This window comes from Nomascus leucogenys, chromosome 1a (assembly GCF_006542625.1).
Source record: "Nomascus leucogenys isolate Asia chromosome 1a, Asia_NLE_v1, whole genome shotgun sequence".
NCBI lineage: Eukaryota > Metazoa > Chordata > Mammalia > Primates > Hylobatidae > Nomascus > Nomascus leucogenys.
The window spans coordinates 57,478,511-57,495,308 of record NC_044381.1 but is presented as its reverse complement, the minus strand read 5'-3'; the positions used below and the strand labels follow the sequence as shown (position 1 = coordinate 57,495,308).

At 44.1% G+C, this 16,798-nt stretch overlaps 1 protein-coding gene and 1 pseudogene across 2 annotated transcripts in view; one reads left to right on the top strand and one right to left on the bottom strand.

Annotated features, from left to right (window-relative positions):
- PCSK5 (proprotein convertase subtilisin/kexin type 5) overlaps nucleotides 1-16,798 on the top strand; it is a 464,720-nt gene that overhangs the window by 388,290 nt on the left and 59,632 nt on the right. For both annotated transcript variants that reach the window (XM_030809749.1, XM_003267429.4), the window contains exons 25-27: nucleotides 8,379-8,421; nucleotides 11,415-11,551; nucleotides 12,824-13,024. In XM_030809749.1, coding sequence (XP_030665609.1) covers nucleotides 8,379-8,421; nucleotides 11,415-11,551; nucleotides 12,824-13,024 — 381 coding nt within the window. The remainder of the gene's footprint in view (nucleotides 1-8,378; nucleotides 8,422-11,414; nucleotides 11,552-12,823; nucleotides 13,025-16,798) is intronic.
- LOC105738443 lies at nucleotides 2,335-3,929 on the bottom strand (annotated as a pseudogene).

Here is a 16,798-nt window from a genome sequence, read left to right as displayed (position 1 = left end):
AATCTTAAATTTTCTACTCTAGCACATCTTTTTAATGTATGTAAAATATTCATTGATATGGTTTGGCTGTGTCCTCACCCAAATCTCATCTTGAATTGTAGCTCCCATAATCCCCACATGTCAAGGGAGGGACCCAGTGGGAGGTAATTGAATCATGGGGGCAGGTTCTTCCCGTGCTGTTCTCATGATAGTGAATAAGTTTCATGAGATCTGATGGTTTTATAAAGAACAGATACCCCACACACACTCTCTTGCCTGACACCATGTAAGATGTGTCTTTGCTCCTCCTTCACCTTTCACCGTGATTGTGAGGCCTCCTCAGCCACATGGAACTGTGAGTCCATTAAACCTTTTTTTTTTTTTTTTGTCTTTTTTTTTTTTTTTTTTTTTTTTTTTGAGGCAGAGTTTTGCTCTTCTTGCCCAGGCTGGAGTGCAATGGCGCGATCTCAGCTCACTGCAACCTCCGCCTCCTGGGTTCAAGCGATTCTCCTGCCTCAACCTCCCAAGTAGCTGGGATTACAGGCATGCATGCCTGGCTAATTTTGTATTTTTAATAGAGACAGAGTTTCTCCATGTTGGTCAGGCTGGTCTCAAACTCCCGACCTCAGGTGATCCACCAGCCTCAGCCTCCCAAAGTGCTGGGATTACAGGCTTGAGCCACCGCGCCTGGCCAAACCTCTTTTTCTTTTAAATTACCCAGCCTCGGGTATTTCTTCATAGCAGTATGAAAATGCACTAATACATTCATGCACTAGTACCTAATAATAATGAATAATAATTTATACACACACATATATTAGCATGCAAGTGGAGGGTGAGCATAATGTGTACAAATGTTATATTTTCTAATGTACTAATTTTTTAAGCCAATGAGTGATTAATGAAAACAGTATGGAGCTTAGAACTTTAGATTTCTGTTGTTGATTGAGATTGGAGAGTGGCTGGAGCTGGAAGTTCTATGAAGTATGGCTGGAGCATGACTTTGGTCTAATACTTGGCCTAAGAGTGGGAGATATTGGCCAAGCTGAATCCTGGGAAGGTGAATGGAGCCCCTAGTTTGGTACAGCATAAGATATAGATGATTAGACCAGAGAAGGTGACTGGGCCAAAAGGTTGAGATTGTCTGGGAGAAGCAAGTACCCAGGGTATGCTAAACTACAATCAAATGGGTAATGTTTTATGGAAGATTTGCAGATGTAGCCTAAGAGAGTCAAAGTGGAAGGAACCTAAGGAGTCTAGAACACTTGAGAAGAGAGTGAGAGAGGTGAGAGCCTAGGAGTCTCCCAAGAGCACATATTTGCCATGCCCATTCATCTATCATCCTAGCCAGTAACCTGGTAGGTTCTTGCAGTAACAGGACACAGGACAGATAGGTTTCAATAGCGAGTGGTAGGGGGGAGTCTGGCTTGCATGGGGTATGAATGAAAGTCCTAGAAGCTTGAATGAGATAGCCAAAGATAAGATAAGATAAGAGCACCCTAAAATTACCCCCTCACCACCAGTTTTGCGGAGGGTCGATTCTGCCTAAACATAGTGTCTACTTCATGGCCAATTGTGGCAGATATAGACATTCTATGATAAAAGGCTATCCTGAAGACATTGAGTTTCTTCTGTCTCCCCCAAAAGAAAAATAAACATGCGAGAAGAATAATAAAATTAGAAAAAAAAACAAGTTAGAAGCATTTTAGCTAGTATGTTCCTCTTTTTTTGAATGGAATACAAAGACATTTCATTTTCGTCTTTTTTAGATAGTGAACTATTAAATTTCTTTGGTAATAAATGAGAAAAAAAGAGGAAAGAAAAGATCTGGGCTGTGATGAGTACTGGGTTCTATTTGTCTTTCTGATAATGTGAATTTAAAACAGTTAAATCACACTTACGCCACTACAAAAATTAGTACTAGTAACCTTTTGGAGATTATAAAATACAATATACCCAGTGGACATAAACATGTTCAAAAGGTTTTTTCCTGCAGGTCAATTTTTCCCCCCATAAATAGAGACAAAGTGAACATATGATTGGGTTGGTAATTCTGTTGTGTATTGCAATTCGCCCAGCTTCTTGTCATCCACAGAAATGAAGAAGACAGGCATTAGATTTTACTTGTCATGTGATATTAGTAGCCAGATGTTTTAATGGCAGCTTATTTGAGGTCCATCAATCCTTTGAATATGTGTAGAAAAGCATGGCCATTGTTTCTCACCTGCCCACATCTGAACACATTCAGATACCATGGAAACCATAAAGGAAGAAAAAAAAATACTTTTTCCAAGATTCATTGATTGGGATGTTTAAGTGTCCTTTCTTTCATACAGCCAGGGGTGTGATAATGTGCTAGGGCCTGCTGTGTTTTCTGGCATGAGCTCCATCTCTGAGGGTCCTGAGAAAGACAGTGGATGGATCCTGGAGTCCTCTTGAAAGGGGAAGGTGGTCCCATTGAGTGGAACATGTGTGTCTCAAATCCTGGAGGTAGGGGCAGAGGAATAGCAGGGGTAGGGACAGGGCAATAGCAGTTGAACATGGCCAGGCAATGTTCACCACAGCTGTAGGAGCACTTGGAGGTAGGTTGAAGTCATTGGCAGATGCATCTGCTGCTGCAGAAGGAGGAGGAGCTCCCGGCAGTACTGGAATCAGCTCTAGCTGGATCCCCAGGTCTGGGGTTCTGTCATTTTCCTTTCCTCTGGCTGCCTGGGATCTTCCCCATTTTACACTTAGTCTGCAGCCATTGACGATTAACTTATTAAAGGACTTCTCTGCAGCCACTTGTGCAGCCTGCCCTGTGGAAGCCTGGATAAAAGCACACCGTTGTCTCTGCACAACAGGGATTGTCCAGATCTCTCTAAATAGGTAGAGATTATTTCTTAAGATCTGTCTCAGTAATGGTATCACCCGGATCACCAGCATCTAGTGTGGGGATAGTCTTGTCCTCTGGGAGTTCCAGATGAGGCGTGGCTGAAGCCTACTATAGAAGCTTATCTGCTACAGGGTCATTGACTGTATAATATCAGTCTTTAATATCTGATCAGCAAGGGAATCATGTGGACCTGTAGGCTTCTCATGTCTCTATCAAAACTCCTCTTCTCTCTTACCCTATCCCTCCACCCAGAAGGAGCAAATGTGGGGCTTATTCTTTAAGTAATAGGGTATGGTCCAGGCCAGTTTGTCTAGCATGTCACTAGTGGATGTGGCTTTCCCCAGCAGGCCAACTGGCTGTCTTCCATTAGAGTTAGAAATCCCTCTCTCCACATTCTGCATGTAGTACTCTTCTCTTCTCTGACGTCTTCATGACTTTGGCATGTCATCTTTTTTTTTTTTTTTTTTTTTTGAGATGGAGTCTCGCTCTGTCGCCCAGGCTGGAGTGCAGTGACACAATCTCAGCTCACTGCAAGCTCCATCTCCCAGGTTCACGCCATTCTTCTGCCTCAGCCTCCTGAGTAGCTGGGACTACAGGCACCCACCACCACGCCCGGCTAATTTTTTGTATTTTTAGTAGAGACGGGGTTTCATCATGTTAGCCAGGCTGGTCTCGATCTCCTGACCTTGTGATCCGCCTGCCTCAGCCTCCCAAAGTGCTGGGATTACAGGCATGAGCCACCACGCCTGGCCAGCATGTCCTCTTTTAAAGACAACTCAGCATCACAAACCTAGGTGGGCAGGCCATGCTCCAGGTCTAAGAGGCAGGTCTGACAGACATACTTCAGTCTTCTGCAGGTTCGACATACTTTATTTTTCTTGAAATGCATGTGGGCCCCAGGGCACCAGCAAAACATTGTGAATGGCCTGGCACAGATTTCGCATTTTTCTCATACTTTTCTTTGGTCATTCAGATATATGGGTTTCCTCTAAGACATGTCTGATACAGAATGGAGAGGTATGCATCTTCCCAGCGTTTTCCTGTTTAAAGTGTTGAAACCAAGACAGGTCACCATCTTGAGGGGGTCTTGAGGTAGTGGTAGGTTTTGGGTGGGAGAGAGAACCACCATGATCCTGTCAAGCCCAGCTCTTCTTTGTTCCCCTGTTCTTGATGCTCCGGGCAATTGCCTTTGACAGTATATGATTCTCCTTTCTTGATTCAAGGTGAAACTCACTTCTTAGGAATCCCCATTCTTGGAGAAAACTCTGGATTTCCTGGTCTCTCCAAGGACTGGCCTGTAATACCAGGGCTTTGGTAGCCTGAGGCAGGAGGATTGCTTGAGGTCAGGAGTTCAAAACCACCAGGGCAACACAGTGAGACCCCATCTTAAATTCATGCTTTTCTGCTAGAATACTGAGATACATAACCTGGAAGCTGGAAGTCCAGTTTCTTCACAAGTATCTTTTTTTTTTTTTTTTTTTTTGAGACGGAGTCTTGCTCTGTCGCCCAGGCTGGAGTGCAGTGGCGCAATCTCGGCTCACTGCAAGCTCCGCCTTCCGGGTTCACGCCATTCTCCTGCCTCAGCCTCTCCGAGTAGCTGGGACTACAGGCGCCCGCCACCACGCCCGGCTAAGTTTTTGTATTTTTCAGTAGAGACGGGGTTTCACCGTGGTCTCGATCTCCTGACCTCGTGATCCGCCCGCCTCGGCCTCCCAAAGTGCTGGGATTACAAGCGTGAGCCACCGCGCCCGGCCCACAAGTATCTTTATCCAGTGGCCAAGTAACTTCCCTGCAATCTCAGCACTTTGGGAAGCCAAGGCAGAAGGATCACTTGGGATCAGGAGTTTGATACCAGCGTGGATACCATAGGGAGACCTGGTCTCTTCAGACAGTGAGCATGGCCAGGGCGGCCAGTCTCACCCTGTAATTGTGACATTTTGTCTTCACGAAATGCCAGCTTGCTGACTTGTGCCGACATTTTATTTCTCACAGAGCAGCAAGAGGCCAGGACCCTTTCACAGTCTGCGTGGGGTTGCCATGGTTATGCTCACCCTCCACTTGTATGTTTCCTGAATTATGGGACACCGAGTTTATGCAAACCATAAAAATAAATTCTTCTTCCCTAGATGTTCAAGTTTAAAAAATCTCCTTTCCAATACATCTTATAGGTATGATGTGCACAGCTCCCACTGTGGCCCTCATCCAGCCAAATTCAATGCTGAAGTTGATTGTTATTACTGAGAACAAAATAAAATGGCGTAGAATGTAAATTGGCTGCTGAAGGTGATGTTGAAGCAGGAGGCAGTGTCTCCATGGGACAGTGAGTTCGTGATGAGTGACAGTACGGATGATCCCCAAAGACACGGTGGGAAGGTGACACAGGGGATCATGAAGAGCTCTCAAGATAGAGTGGACTTTGTAGTCCTGCCGACCCCACCCCATACAAATGAGACAATAAAAATGAGTTTTCTCAAGACAGAAAGACGGCATCCCCGTCCTGACGAGGCATCTGCTCGCATGTTCTCCTTAGGAAGGATCTGAGCAGCTGGAAGCCAGCCACTGTTTCTGAAGGCTTTTTTCCAAATGTGTGAGGCTCTCTCTGAATTCTGACTGAACTTTCCCCATCTCTCCCCAAAATATGCTCTCTCAGCTCAAAAGTTTGACAAGATCAAATCACCCGAGCTATTTAAACATCCTTCTTTGGATAACACCTTCCAAGACAGCTAACAATTGTAGCTTGTTTAGACTCCCTTCCCATTCCCCTCACCACACACACGCACACACACATGCACACACACACACACACACACACACACACACACACACTAGAAGCCAGGAAAATTCATCTTTCTCCTTAAGACACCCCTCCTCACCATCTAAATGCCAAGCTGACTTAGAGTCAACTTCTAGATTTGGGATTGTTACCTTCTTCCTTAATCTCATAACAGCAGCCTCGCAGTGGTCAAGCTAAATCCATTTAGCTTATGTCTGACTTGTGGATCTTCTCAGGTGGAAAAAATTTTTTAAATAATTCTCATTCTTTAGAACAACTGCTAATAATAAGAAAAACTAATGAGCATTCATAAGCTGTTATAAGGCACAGTTACTGTTCTATGCATTATTCATTTATGCAAACTGTTGTAAAGGTACCAAATTCACTGTGCAACTGGGCTGGAAAAGTCCCTGAACTCAAGATGGCATTGGTATGCACATTTCTGAGGCTTGGTTCTGTTTAACATTTTCATCAGTGACCTGCTTAAAGGAGCAGAGAGCAAGCTCATTAAGTTCCTAGATGGGAGGGATGACTAGAACATTAAAGAACAGGATTAGAATTTCCCCAGCCCTTGCCAAATTAGCAAAACTGTTAGAGTCAAATATGTTCATCAGGGAGGCAGAGTAAAGTAAGCTGCCCAAATGCAAGCTGAGTGGTTGGAGGTTATTGAGCAACTGAAAAGAATATGGATGCAAAAATAGACACGTAATGGAAAATGAACTAGTCCAGGGGAACCACTGGTGTTCACTGGGGCCTCTGCATGCCCTTAAAATAGATTCAGATCCCCAGCCTATGAATTGGCCTTCCCCAAGATTTCTAAGAATGCCAGGGAGCTTTTCTTTCACATGGTCACCTCTAGCTTCAGTTCCTGGTTCCACCTAATTAGCCTGGTTTTTGGTTCATTTCACTGTCCTGTCTTAGTCACCGTATTACAAACCATGTTGTCCCAGACATTAAAAACCATTTCCCTCCCATGAGCAGATAACAGCTTCCTGCAGAAGGGCCCTTCTATCTCTTTGGCTGTCTTGGCTCTTGTTCAACTCTTCCAATTAAACTTCTACCCCAAGGAGCTTAACAAGGTAGTTTCCTAAATATAGACAGTTCTTTTCCTAAGAGGAACTCTGAAACCAGCTGTTGAGACAATTACAGACACCTGTGTCCCCTAGCAAAGATGAGCATGACCAAGTCATGAGCTAATAGTGCTATAGTCAGGGGACGGCAAATTCTGTGAAGTGGCAGGGAGTAAATATCTTTGGTCTCTTGCAATTACTCAACTCTGGTTACTGGTTATATAGCATGAAAGCATTCTTACACAATACATATAAATAGATGGCAAAGTCAAGGTCCTGGAGTGGGCCATAGTTGCCAACTCCTGCTAGGCTCAACTTCAGAATCTGTGACTTTCCAGAAGTCTTAACAACCATCTTGTCCAACCAGCTCATTTTACACTGGCAGAAACCAGGACCCAGAAAGTAGAGTGACATTTGTGCAAGTTCACAAGATAATTAAGCCTGAGTTGAAACTTCAAACAGGAAGCTCAATTTCCAGGCCAGCACTCTTTCCACTGAACCATCATCAAGCTATTTCCAGAAGGTTCTGCAGATCCCTGCTTTAATTAGCAGAGCCTTTGCTAGAAATTTTCCCACTTAACATTTGGTGCAATGCATTAGTTGTATTATGTGTAGTACACAGGAATATCATTTGGTAGCCTCCCTAGGACCCAAGATGAATGTGTGACTAAAGATTTGGGTGAGGTTGTGTCTACCTCCTAAGGACAGTCTGAAAAAAACCAGAAGAGGGCAGAATAGATTAGAAAGGAAAGCTATGCACAAAGTTCAAATGATATAGTTTTATTTTGTTAATTAAAGGTGACATAAAATTTTCACGTACCAAGAGGAACGTTTTAAGGAGGAGCAGTTGCCTTTCATCTCCTATTAAAATAAAAAGAGCAAGACTGGAGGGTAGGTTAAATCACAGAAAAAACCTGCCAGAGGTAGCTCTGTTACGTGCAAGAACTGCAGGCCAGAGGAAGTCACCGAATTCTCTTAATAGCCAGATCTGAGAGTTGCATCTTCTGGGAAGTGTTAGGAGGGAGATAAATAGACTGAGATGATGACTTTCAAAATCCTTTCTCTCTCTTTAAGTTCCCTGAAAGCTGCAGGAAAGAACCCTTCTGTGAGCCAGCAGGGATGCATTGAATCATTACTCTTAATGAGAACAGGACAGTTTTTTTAAGAAAGTTGCGAAGGGCGTAACATGAAGTGGATACTTGGGAAAAATAATTGTGCAGATTTCAAAGGAGTGCCCCAAATGATGCTCACTTCCATCGACAAGATTCTGGGGTAACTGATGGAAAACCCTCTATTCAGGGTCAGAAGCTTGTAGCCCCTTCCAAATATTTGTGTGTGGACTTGCTTGATCCCTCTATCTCAGTAGAGGCCAGAGGGTTCTTAATGTGCATGGTCGTTGATCTTTAATTCAAAGACCCAGTAGCTTGAGCCTATTCCTCCTTGGAAGTCAGGGCCAAGTGTTTATGAGAATTTTTACTACCTTTGATAAAGATAAATCCTAGTGTACATCTTGTTACCAATTAAAAACAGTACAATCTGTTCAAATATTATTTCTGGACAGCACATTTCATGAAGCTATCCCACAGGATTGTTTATCTCAAGCTACAACTTTCAGACCCTATTTTTCCAAATGACAAATTCCTCATGATTATTATTTTTTATTATTTTAATTTTTTTCCAGATGATCCAGGAACATGCACATCTTGCGCTATGGGGTATTACAGGTAAGTCTGGTCTTCCTTTTCATGGCACTAACTTTTCTGCAGTTTAAGCATTACTGACTTAATCCTCAAACCAGTGATAAAAGCAAAGTGGCCCTGCAGCCCGAAGCAACTCTGTCCTGTCAGGCTATTTATGAGCAATTCTTGGATTTAGCAATAAGAGCCCAGCTGTTTCCTTGCCTCGAAAGGAGGCCATCTCTTTCTTGATCCTGGAAGTCATCCAGCCTGACACTGGTATCTAGGAATCCTGCTATGGGTTACCAAGATTCAGATCTTGCTGTTCATGGGCAGACCTTAATAATATACCTGGTCCTAAGTAAGCTGTTTGCAAACGTCTGCATGGATACCTTGTCCTTAACCAGAGCGAAGGCTCCAGGGTGAAGCCAGGTGCTATATTAGCTCTTAATCATCCCCTAGGTAACAAGAGACACAGACCACTAGGTTAAATGAAACAGAGGTAACTATCACCCCCAACGTACTCTAAAAACAATCCATGAAATCAAAAATGGCATGTTTCAATATCGCCTCCTCTTCCTAGTCTAGCCTCCCTTCAAGCACACACTGTTGACTGTCCTAGAAGGAAAACTAAAGAGAAAGGAGCTGCAAAGGAAAGGAAGTCTGTGGGTAACGCACGGGCTGCATAATGCCTCCCTGTCCTCCTAAGAACTCAGGAGTTTTGTGATATACAAACTCTCACGACTATTTCATCTCTCGATCATTTTATTAAGATTGTCAGAGACACAAGGAGGATGTTAATCTCCTGAAGAGAAAGCTGAAGCTCAGAGAGAGGCAAGGTTTTACTCCGGTTGCACCACAACTAGTGACGGGTCTACATTTGGGCTTTGGCGGGTCACCTCCTCTTGTCACCACATTGCCTTTTCCCTCCATCCATGGAATTGGACAAAGCAACGTGGTGACAAGAGGAGGCGACCCCCCTGTCCAAAAACAAATACACTTGAAACGTGGTAATAGGTAAGAAGAAGTAAAAGGAGCGAGGAGGATGGGAGAGAAAGGGAAGCCCAACAAGCTGAAACATACTAAAAATGATCAGTTAACCTTATCAGTTCTTAGCCTGATGGTTGTAATCTAACTTTTCCAGAATAGCCTGCCATGAACTACATTGACTATGTCTCACATCACTGCACTCCTGACCCACTCTGTTTTTTTGTATTTTTTTGTTTGTTTGATTGTATTTAAGACAGAGTCTCACTCTGTGGCCCAGGCTGGAGTGCAGTGGCACGATGTCAGCTCAGTGCAACCTCTGCCTCCCAAGTTCAAGCGATTCTTGTGCTTCAGCCTCCCTAGTAGCTGGGATTATAGGTGCACACCACCATGCCCGGCTAGTTTTTGTATTTTTAGCAGAGACAGGGTTTCGCCATGTTGGCCAGGCTCTGTTAAACTTTGTCAAACATCCTCTGTTAAACGATGGAGCCAAACCTGGCCGCCTCTTCAGCTCACCACTACTCGCTAATGAGTATGTTTCATAAAACCCTCTGAAAAACAAATACCCTGGAAGAACATGCTCCAATATCACTAAGGGTACAACATGAGATATTTGTTTCAAGAAATAAACATATATAATCTTTGAAAACATTTAGCAATTTTGAATACAGCTAGTGAAATGCCATACAATAGACGTTGTTGCTGGGCGTGTTGGCTCACACCTGTAATCCCAACACTTTAGGAAGCCAAGGTGGGTGGATCACCTGAGGTCAGGAGTTTGGGACCAGCCTAGCCAACATGGGGAAACCCCATCTCTACTAAAAATACAAAAATTAGCCGAGTGTGGTGGCGCGCATCTGTAATCCCAGCTACTCAGGAAGCTGAGGCAAGAGAATCGCTTGAACCCAGGAGGAGGGGGTGGCAGTGAGCCAAGATCATGCCATTGCACTGCAGCCTCAGTGACAGGGAGACTTAGTCTCAAAAAAAAAAAAAATAGTTGTTAAGGAAGATATGCAAAGGTTTCCCCTGATACCATGCTGATGCTTTGAAATTCATCAAAGGAAAGGGTCAATTTCACTCCACTCCCCCTTCAGGTAAGCCTGCAATTCAGTGGAGTCTGAATTACAACATTTTACTGTATAATGAGAATAACAGATAATGTACATAAAAATATTTATAAATAAAAGCTAAGCTACTTCGCTACTATTGTTAATAATCTGGTTACAGACATTTTAGTAAGCTGCTTAGACTCGACACCAAGCTGTTTCAGGCCTCGGTGCCAGTTGCTATGTGATAAATCACACAAGCAACCTTTTCACACAGACTTTGGTTAAAATCCCAGTCCCACCGTTAGCTAGCTGTGTGATTTTGAGCACTTAACCTTGAGCTCCAGTTCCCTTAACTAGAAATTAAAGATACATGATATCTACCATACGAGATTTGTGGAGATTTAGATGAGCTAATACTTGACACATAATCAGTACTCTATAAATAAGTATCAGTACCCCTTCCTTCTCCCCAGCCTTCTCCCAGCTGCCCTGATAAAGAGTCCTTGGAGGTCCAGAAGGAGGTGGTTAGTGACTTGGGTTGACGGGGGCATAACAGACCAAGCCTGAAATTCAGTTAGCCACTCCTGTTGAAAATGCTGCACAGGCTGGGCGTGATGGCTCACGCCTGTAATTCCAACACTTTGGGAGGCAGAGGTGGGCGAATCACCTGAGGCCAGGAGTTTGAGACCAGCCTGGGCAACATGGCGAAACCCCCTCTCCAGAAAAGAGTACAAAAATTAACCAGGCATGGTGGTGTGCACCTGTAATCCCAGCTACTCGAGAGGCTGAGGCAAGAGAATCACTTGAACCCAGGAGACAGAAGTTGCAGTGAGCGGAGATCGACCACTGCACTCCAGCCTGGGTGACAAGAGCAAAACTCCATCTCAAACAAAACAAAACAAAACAAAAAACTCTGCATAGACATATATAAGGAGATTAGATTACGGTGGTGAAGAGAAATACATCAACATATATCATGAAAGAAATGATGTCTTCTTCCTCTAGGTTTGATCACCATTGTTATAAAACCTGTCCTGAGAAGACCTACAGTGAGGAAGTGGAATGCAAGACATGTGATAGTAACTGTGGCAGCTGTGACCAGAATGGGTGTTACTGGTGTGAAGAGGGCTTCTTTCTCTTGGGTAAGTTAGAAAATGGCACCGTCCAAGGTAAGAACCAGGCACTGGAGCTCCACACAGTCGGGGCCACAGGAGCGCACATGTGATTGGTTTCAGAGTCACCAATCTGAATCTCTGAATCTGAATCTCCTTGGCACCTCTGGCCCAAGGAGAAATTTTAATTTGGTTTAGAAATAAACATTAGCCAAACCACCTCCTTTTGCTTTTATTACTGAGGCATGGTTCCACTAATTAATCTCAAATATCTCCAAGCTGATGGAGAAACAAGGCTGAATTGGATGGAGATAGAGAGTGGGGACCTGAAGATGAATGTTTTGGCCTTGAAGTCACCTGGCATATTGAGAGCTCTGACCCTTGTCTTGAGACTTAATCCATCTTATACATCCCCGTGCACTATAAGAATCTAACAAGATCCCTTGCCTTAGGTTTTGGTCAACTCACTGACTGATGGAAATTGATAGTTAGGAAAGAAATACAGTGTGACTCTTCCAGCTGAAGAAGATAATAGCCCAATGCACTTGAGTGTCTGGGGGAGAAAGAATGACAGCCCACAATGATCTTCAGTGTTTCTCTACACAGAGATTTATTTTATTTGTAGTTTTTCAAGGCCTCAAGGATTCTGCATTCGATGCTCTTAACCCTTTAATGGCCAATGTAAATTCCCAGTTGAAAGAAGACTTAGGTAAACAGTTGGATTTTTATTTTTTTTAGATGGAGTCTCACTCTTGTCACCCAGGTTGGAGTGCAGTGGCGCAATCTCAGCTCACTGCAACCTCTGTTGGCCAGGCTCGTCTCAAACACCTGACCGCAGGTGATCCGCCCACCTCAGCCTCCCAAAGTGCTCGGATTACAAGCATGAGTCACCTGGCCTGACCTGGATTTATTAAAACACATTTCTTGGTTGAAATAAGCTAAAGCCATCTTCGTTTCTTTGAAAACAAATGCAAAGGCTGGACACACTGGCCTGGCCAACATGGTGAAACCCCATCTCTACTAAAAATATATAAGCCGTGCGTGGTGACACATACCTGTAGTCCCGGCTACTCAAGAGGCTGAGGCAGGAGAATTGCTTGAACCCGGGAGGTGGAGGATGTAGTGAGCCGAGATCGTGCCACTGCACTCTAGCCTGGGCAACAGAGAGAGACTCCATCTCAAAAATAATAATAAAAACAAATGCAAAGAAAAATGTCCCTAAAATTTCCTCCAGCCTCTTTAGAACTTGGCCTTGCAAAGATCACCAAAGCCTTCATGCTTTTTCTCTGTGTTCTCACATAGGTGGCAGTTGTGTGAGGAAATGTAGCCCTGGATTCTATGGTGACCAAGAACTGGGAGAATGTGAGCCCTGCCACCAAGCGTGCGAAACCTGCACAGGCCCCGCTCATGATCAGTGCAGCAGCTGCCGGGAAGGACTGCAGCTGCTGCGTGGGGTGTGCGTGCATGCCACCCAGACCCAGGAGGAGGGCAAATTCTGGAATGGTATGTGCCTCCCAAAAAGAGATCACAGGGATCTGCTTCCCTCCTTCTATAATTCTGGTTTTTTTAGTTATCCAGGAGAGAACGGCTGTGCAGAAAAACAAGAGTTTGGAGTGAGAATCAAGTTGGGATTGTTCCTGAGTCTCTCTGATGCTTGTAGTAGGAGTGGGTAGGAAGCTGAGGTTGGCATTCAGCCAGCAGAGAGAGCCCAAAGGGCAATTTATGATTCGTCTACCCGCTTGAGTTTCTACCTGGGTGAAGCAGGCCCGGAAGCAAGTGAAGAGAGTCACGGAGGGAAATGGCCCCAGTATCATTTTCTCAGAAATTTCGGAGTCACTTCTATCACAGGCATATCCTATGTCCTTATTACATGTCCTTTTTACAGTAAAGGAAAATTTTACCTGTAGGGTAGCCTTTTCCAATTAGACAAGCAAGGACTGCTCAAATGTATTAGATTTTATGCTAAAACCAGATGGTCTCTGTGGCTGCGTTATTAGAGCTCACCATCATTCAAGCTCGCCTTTAAAAGTTGCTCTTCCCAGTTGCAGACAGGGAAAGCGTGAAGCTTCTGAGGAGGGAGGAGAGGGGACAGGTGTGGGAGCTTGGAATCCAACAGCAAAGCCCTGCAGGTGCTCATTCCTCCCTGAGTCTTTAGAACACGCCTCCTCACAGTTGAGACTGTTATAGGCTTCCTTGCAAGGTAATTACAAACTTTCAGCGACCCCTCCGTGTCTGAGGTGGTTACAAAACAAAATCCTCTTCCTGTTGGAAAAATCTGACTCGTGTTCTATGCAGAGACAGTCACAAGAACAGGAGCTGCTCTTCATTTGATTTGGAGGCAAGAATTTGTTCAAAGGGTCACTTCGGTGCAAAGGCAACAGCAGTCGAAGAGAGGGCTGTACAGGAGGAGTGTGCGAAGGCCTCGAGGGAGTGACAGCTCTGGTTTTTGCTGGGCTGGAGAGGAGGCACGTCCATGGCTGCTGTCTACTACGGCAGTTTTACACATGTGACTTCAAGGAAGAGCAGCTCAGAGACCGTGGAAAACCCAGCAGCCAAAAGCCACGGAGAACACGGGCCCTATTTCAGAGGCAGAGCCGAGAAGATTATTCAGTCCAGATTGGGATATCTTCTGTGAGTTACAGCTGAAGCAAAATGCTGAAAATAAGTTTGTCTGGCATTCAGGTATTTAAGAGGCAGCGCAAGCCAAAAGGAAAATGGTCTGGTGCTGTGTTTCTAGCTGAACATCTGTATTTTATCTGGCGTCCAGATGATGACACGGTCCAGGGAGCCAAGAGTTAGAGCAGTCTTGATTCCCCAAATGATTCCACGTCCCTTCAACTGGACTACGCATTTTGCAAGCAGAAACCAGGCTTCAGTGGTTCCCTTTTGTCGAAGCACCACACCCACCCCTCCACATTTTCTACTATCACAATGTAATGTTTTTGAAGAGAGGGAGGAATTAGTGCATTTGGGGATTTTTCGCTAATAGGGGATTGGGGACAGAGATGAGAGTGTTTCTCATGGCTGGACAAAAGCAATCAAGTCAATGACAGAGCTGTATTTTCCCATTCCTATGACCTATGAAGTAAGACATGCAGACCGTTAACACAGAGAAATAGCCATTTATTCACTAAGCAAGGTAAAGCTATAGCTCAGCTTCCCCCAGCATAGTGTAAGCGCTGAAATGGATAGTAAATGGGAAATGCATTCCATAAAGTCCTGGGAGTATTTGAGCCAATGCCTACAACCTTCTCCTGACTTCTTTTTCTTAAGAAAACAGGATCGAGAGTGTAATAGGAGACTAGAGGGTTCCAGAGAACAAGCACTAATTAGCCACACCTTTAAGATGATGCAAAGCAGATTGCAGTCATCCTGGGTCAATTCAGAGGAAACCCAGGCAAATTACAGAGTGTTTTTGAGAGGATATAGCTGCCTAGGTGGTACCAGAACGTTTTTCTGTTTCGTTTTGGGTTTTGTTTTATTTTGTTTTTCAAACACAGATTCAGATTCAGGTAGGAAGGGTGAGATGACACACACTTCAATCCATTCCTTCACCCATGCTGCTCCCCAGTGGAAACAAGATCCTGTTTGCATCTGAAGACTACAACCAACCCCATGAGCATCTATCAGCACAGGCTGGGAAAACAGCCTTGAAATACAAGTCCAGCTAGAGTTCCCTGAACTCCTCTTTTAATAAGGTGGCTAATCAGAATGAGAATGACTACAGTGAGAGAGCCACCATTCTTTGCCTACTGCCAACAAAGTGGGAATACCTCCTACCTAGTCCAAGGATGCAGGTTCCTCCACCTATCAAACAATGCCTGACAAATCCTCCAGCCAAGACTAAGTAATCAAAGATTGTGCTCGACTCTCTGTTTTTTCAGCCACCAAAAAGTCACTGCACAAATGTATAGATCATCCCCAGACCCTCTCTCCTGGTCACTAGTATATTGTGACAATTATTTAGTGTCCCTAAATGGCAGGAATAAAACCAATATTCAAGGCCAGACATGGTGGTTCATGCCTATAATCCCAGCACTTTGGGAGGCCGAGGCGGGTAGATCTCTTGAGGTCAGGAGTTCGAGACCAACCTGGCCAACATGGCGAAACCCCATTGCTACCAAAAATACAAAAAAAAAGTTAGCCGGGTGTGGTGGTCGGTGTCTGTAATCCCAGCTATTTGGGAGGCTGAGGTGCGAGAATCACTTGAACCCGGGAGGCAGAGGTTGCAGTGAGCCGAGATTGTGCCACGGCACTCCAGCCTGGGCAACAGAGAGACTCCGTCTAAAACAACAACAACAAACAACAAACAAACAAAAACAATATAATATTCAACAGGCTGCGAATGGCTTCAGCAGTGACTCAAGCATCACACAACCTTGGTGGAAAGGTTCAGGTACGGCAGACCACAGGCTTTGAAGGAAGATGATGGCTTCAGCTGGTTTCCTGAAGCCACTTTTGGGAATAGAAGCACTTTTCCTCTGCTACTGTTAAACCATTTGGATTTTCTTAAGTGGTTTCCCCCGGTAGTGCTGGAGAGTCCTAGGAGTAATTTCTGCACATTTCTCTTACCTCAAATTTCCATCATTGATTAAAACCATGTTATAGCAGGCTCTAATTACATATTCTGGTGATAGTCTAATCTACAGAACACAGACATGGTGAATTAGCTTTGTGTCTGTGACCACATCCTAACAATTTATCACTAGCCTGTCTCTTGATCTTAATTCTTATCCTTGGGGAAAGACTGGGATCCAAGAGTTAGTCACAAACACTGAAAGCCACTCACACGTGGAAAAAAAAAAAATCGACTTCAATAGTGGGAAGATACGTTGCCTAATAGTCACTGAACTTTAGAAAACTTCAAAGATGCCATGGAAATCTGATTTTTAGAGAGACTTTATAGATGTGTACAGCTGTCTCACTTAGAAATGAGAACACCATTTTTAGTTATTTAACCTACCAGAACACAGAATGCAAAAAAACACATGGCACTGGGTAAGTAATTAACTGTTTGGCCAGCAGGATGAAGGAAGCATCTGTATCAGCTTGCCCGGATCGTTATATACTCAGGAGTTCTGGAAGTGGGTTGTGAAACCATCGACAGCTTGAAATTAGCTATGGTGGGAGTATTTACACCACAGAAACTGGAAACACTACAAATCAGGTTTTTGGTTTTTCATTTTTCTAGAGACCTGTCTTACCAGCACACCATTACTTTGGCTTCTATCAAATTACTTCAGAATTCAAATTTATTACTGAAAAATTCTAAAGCCT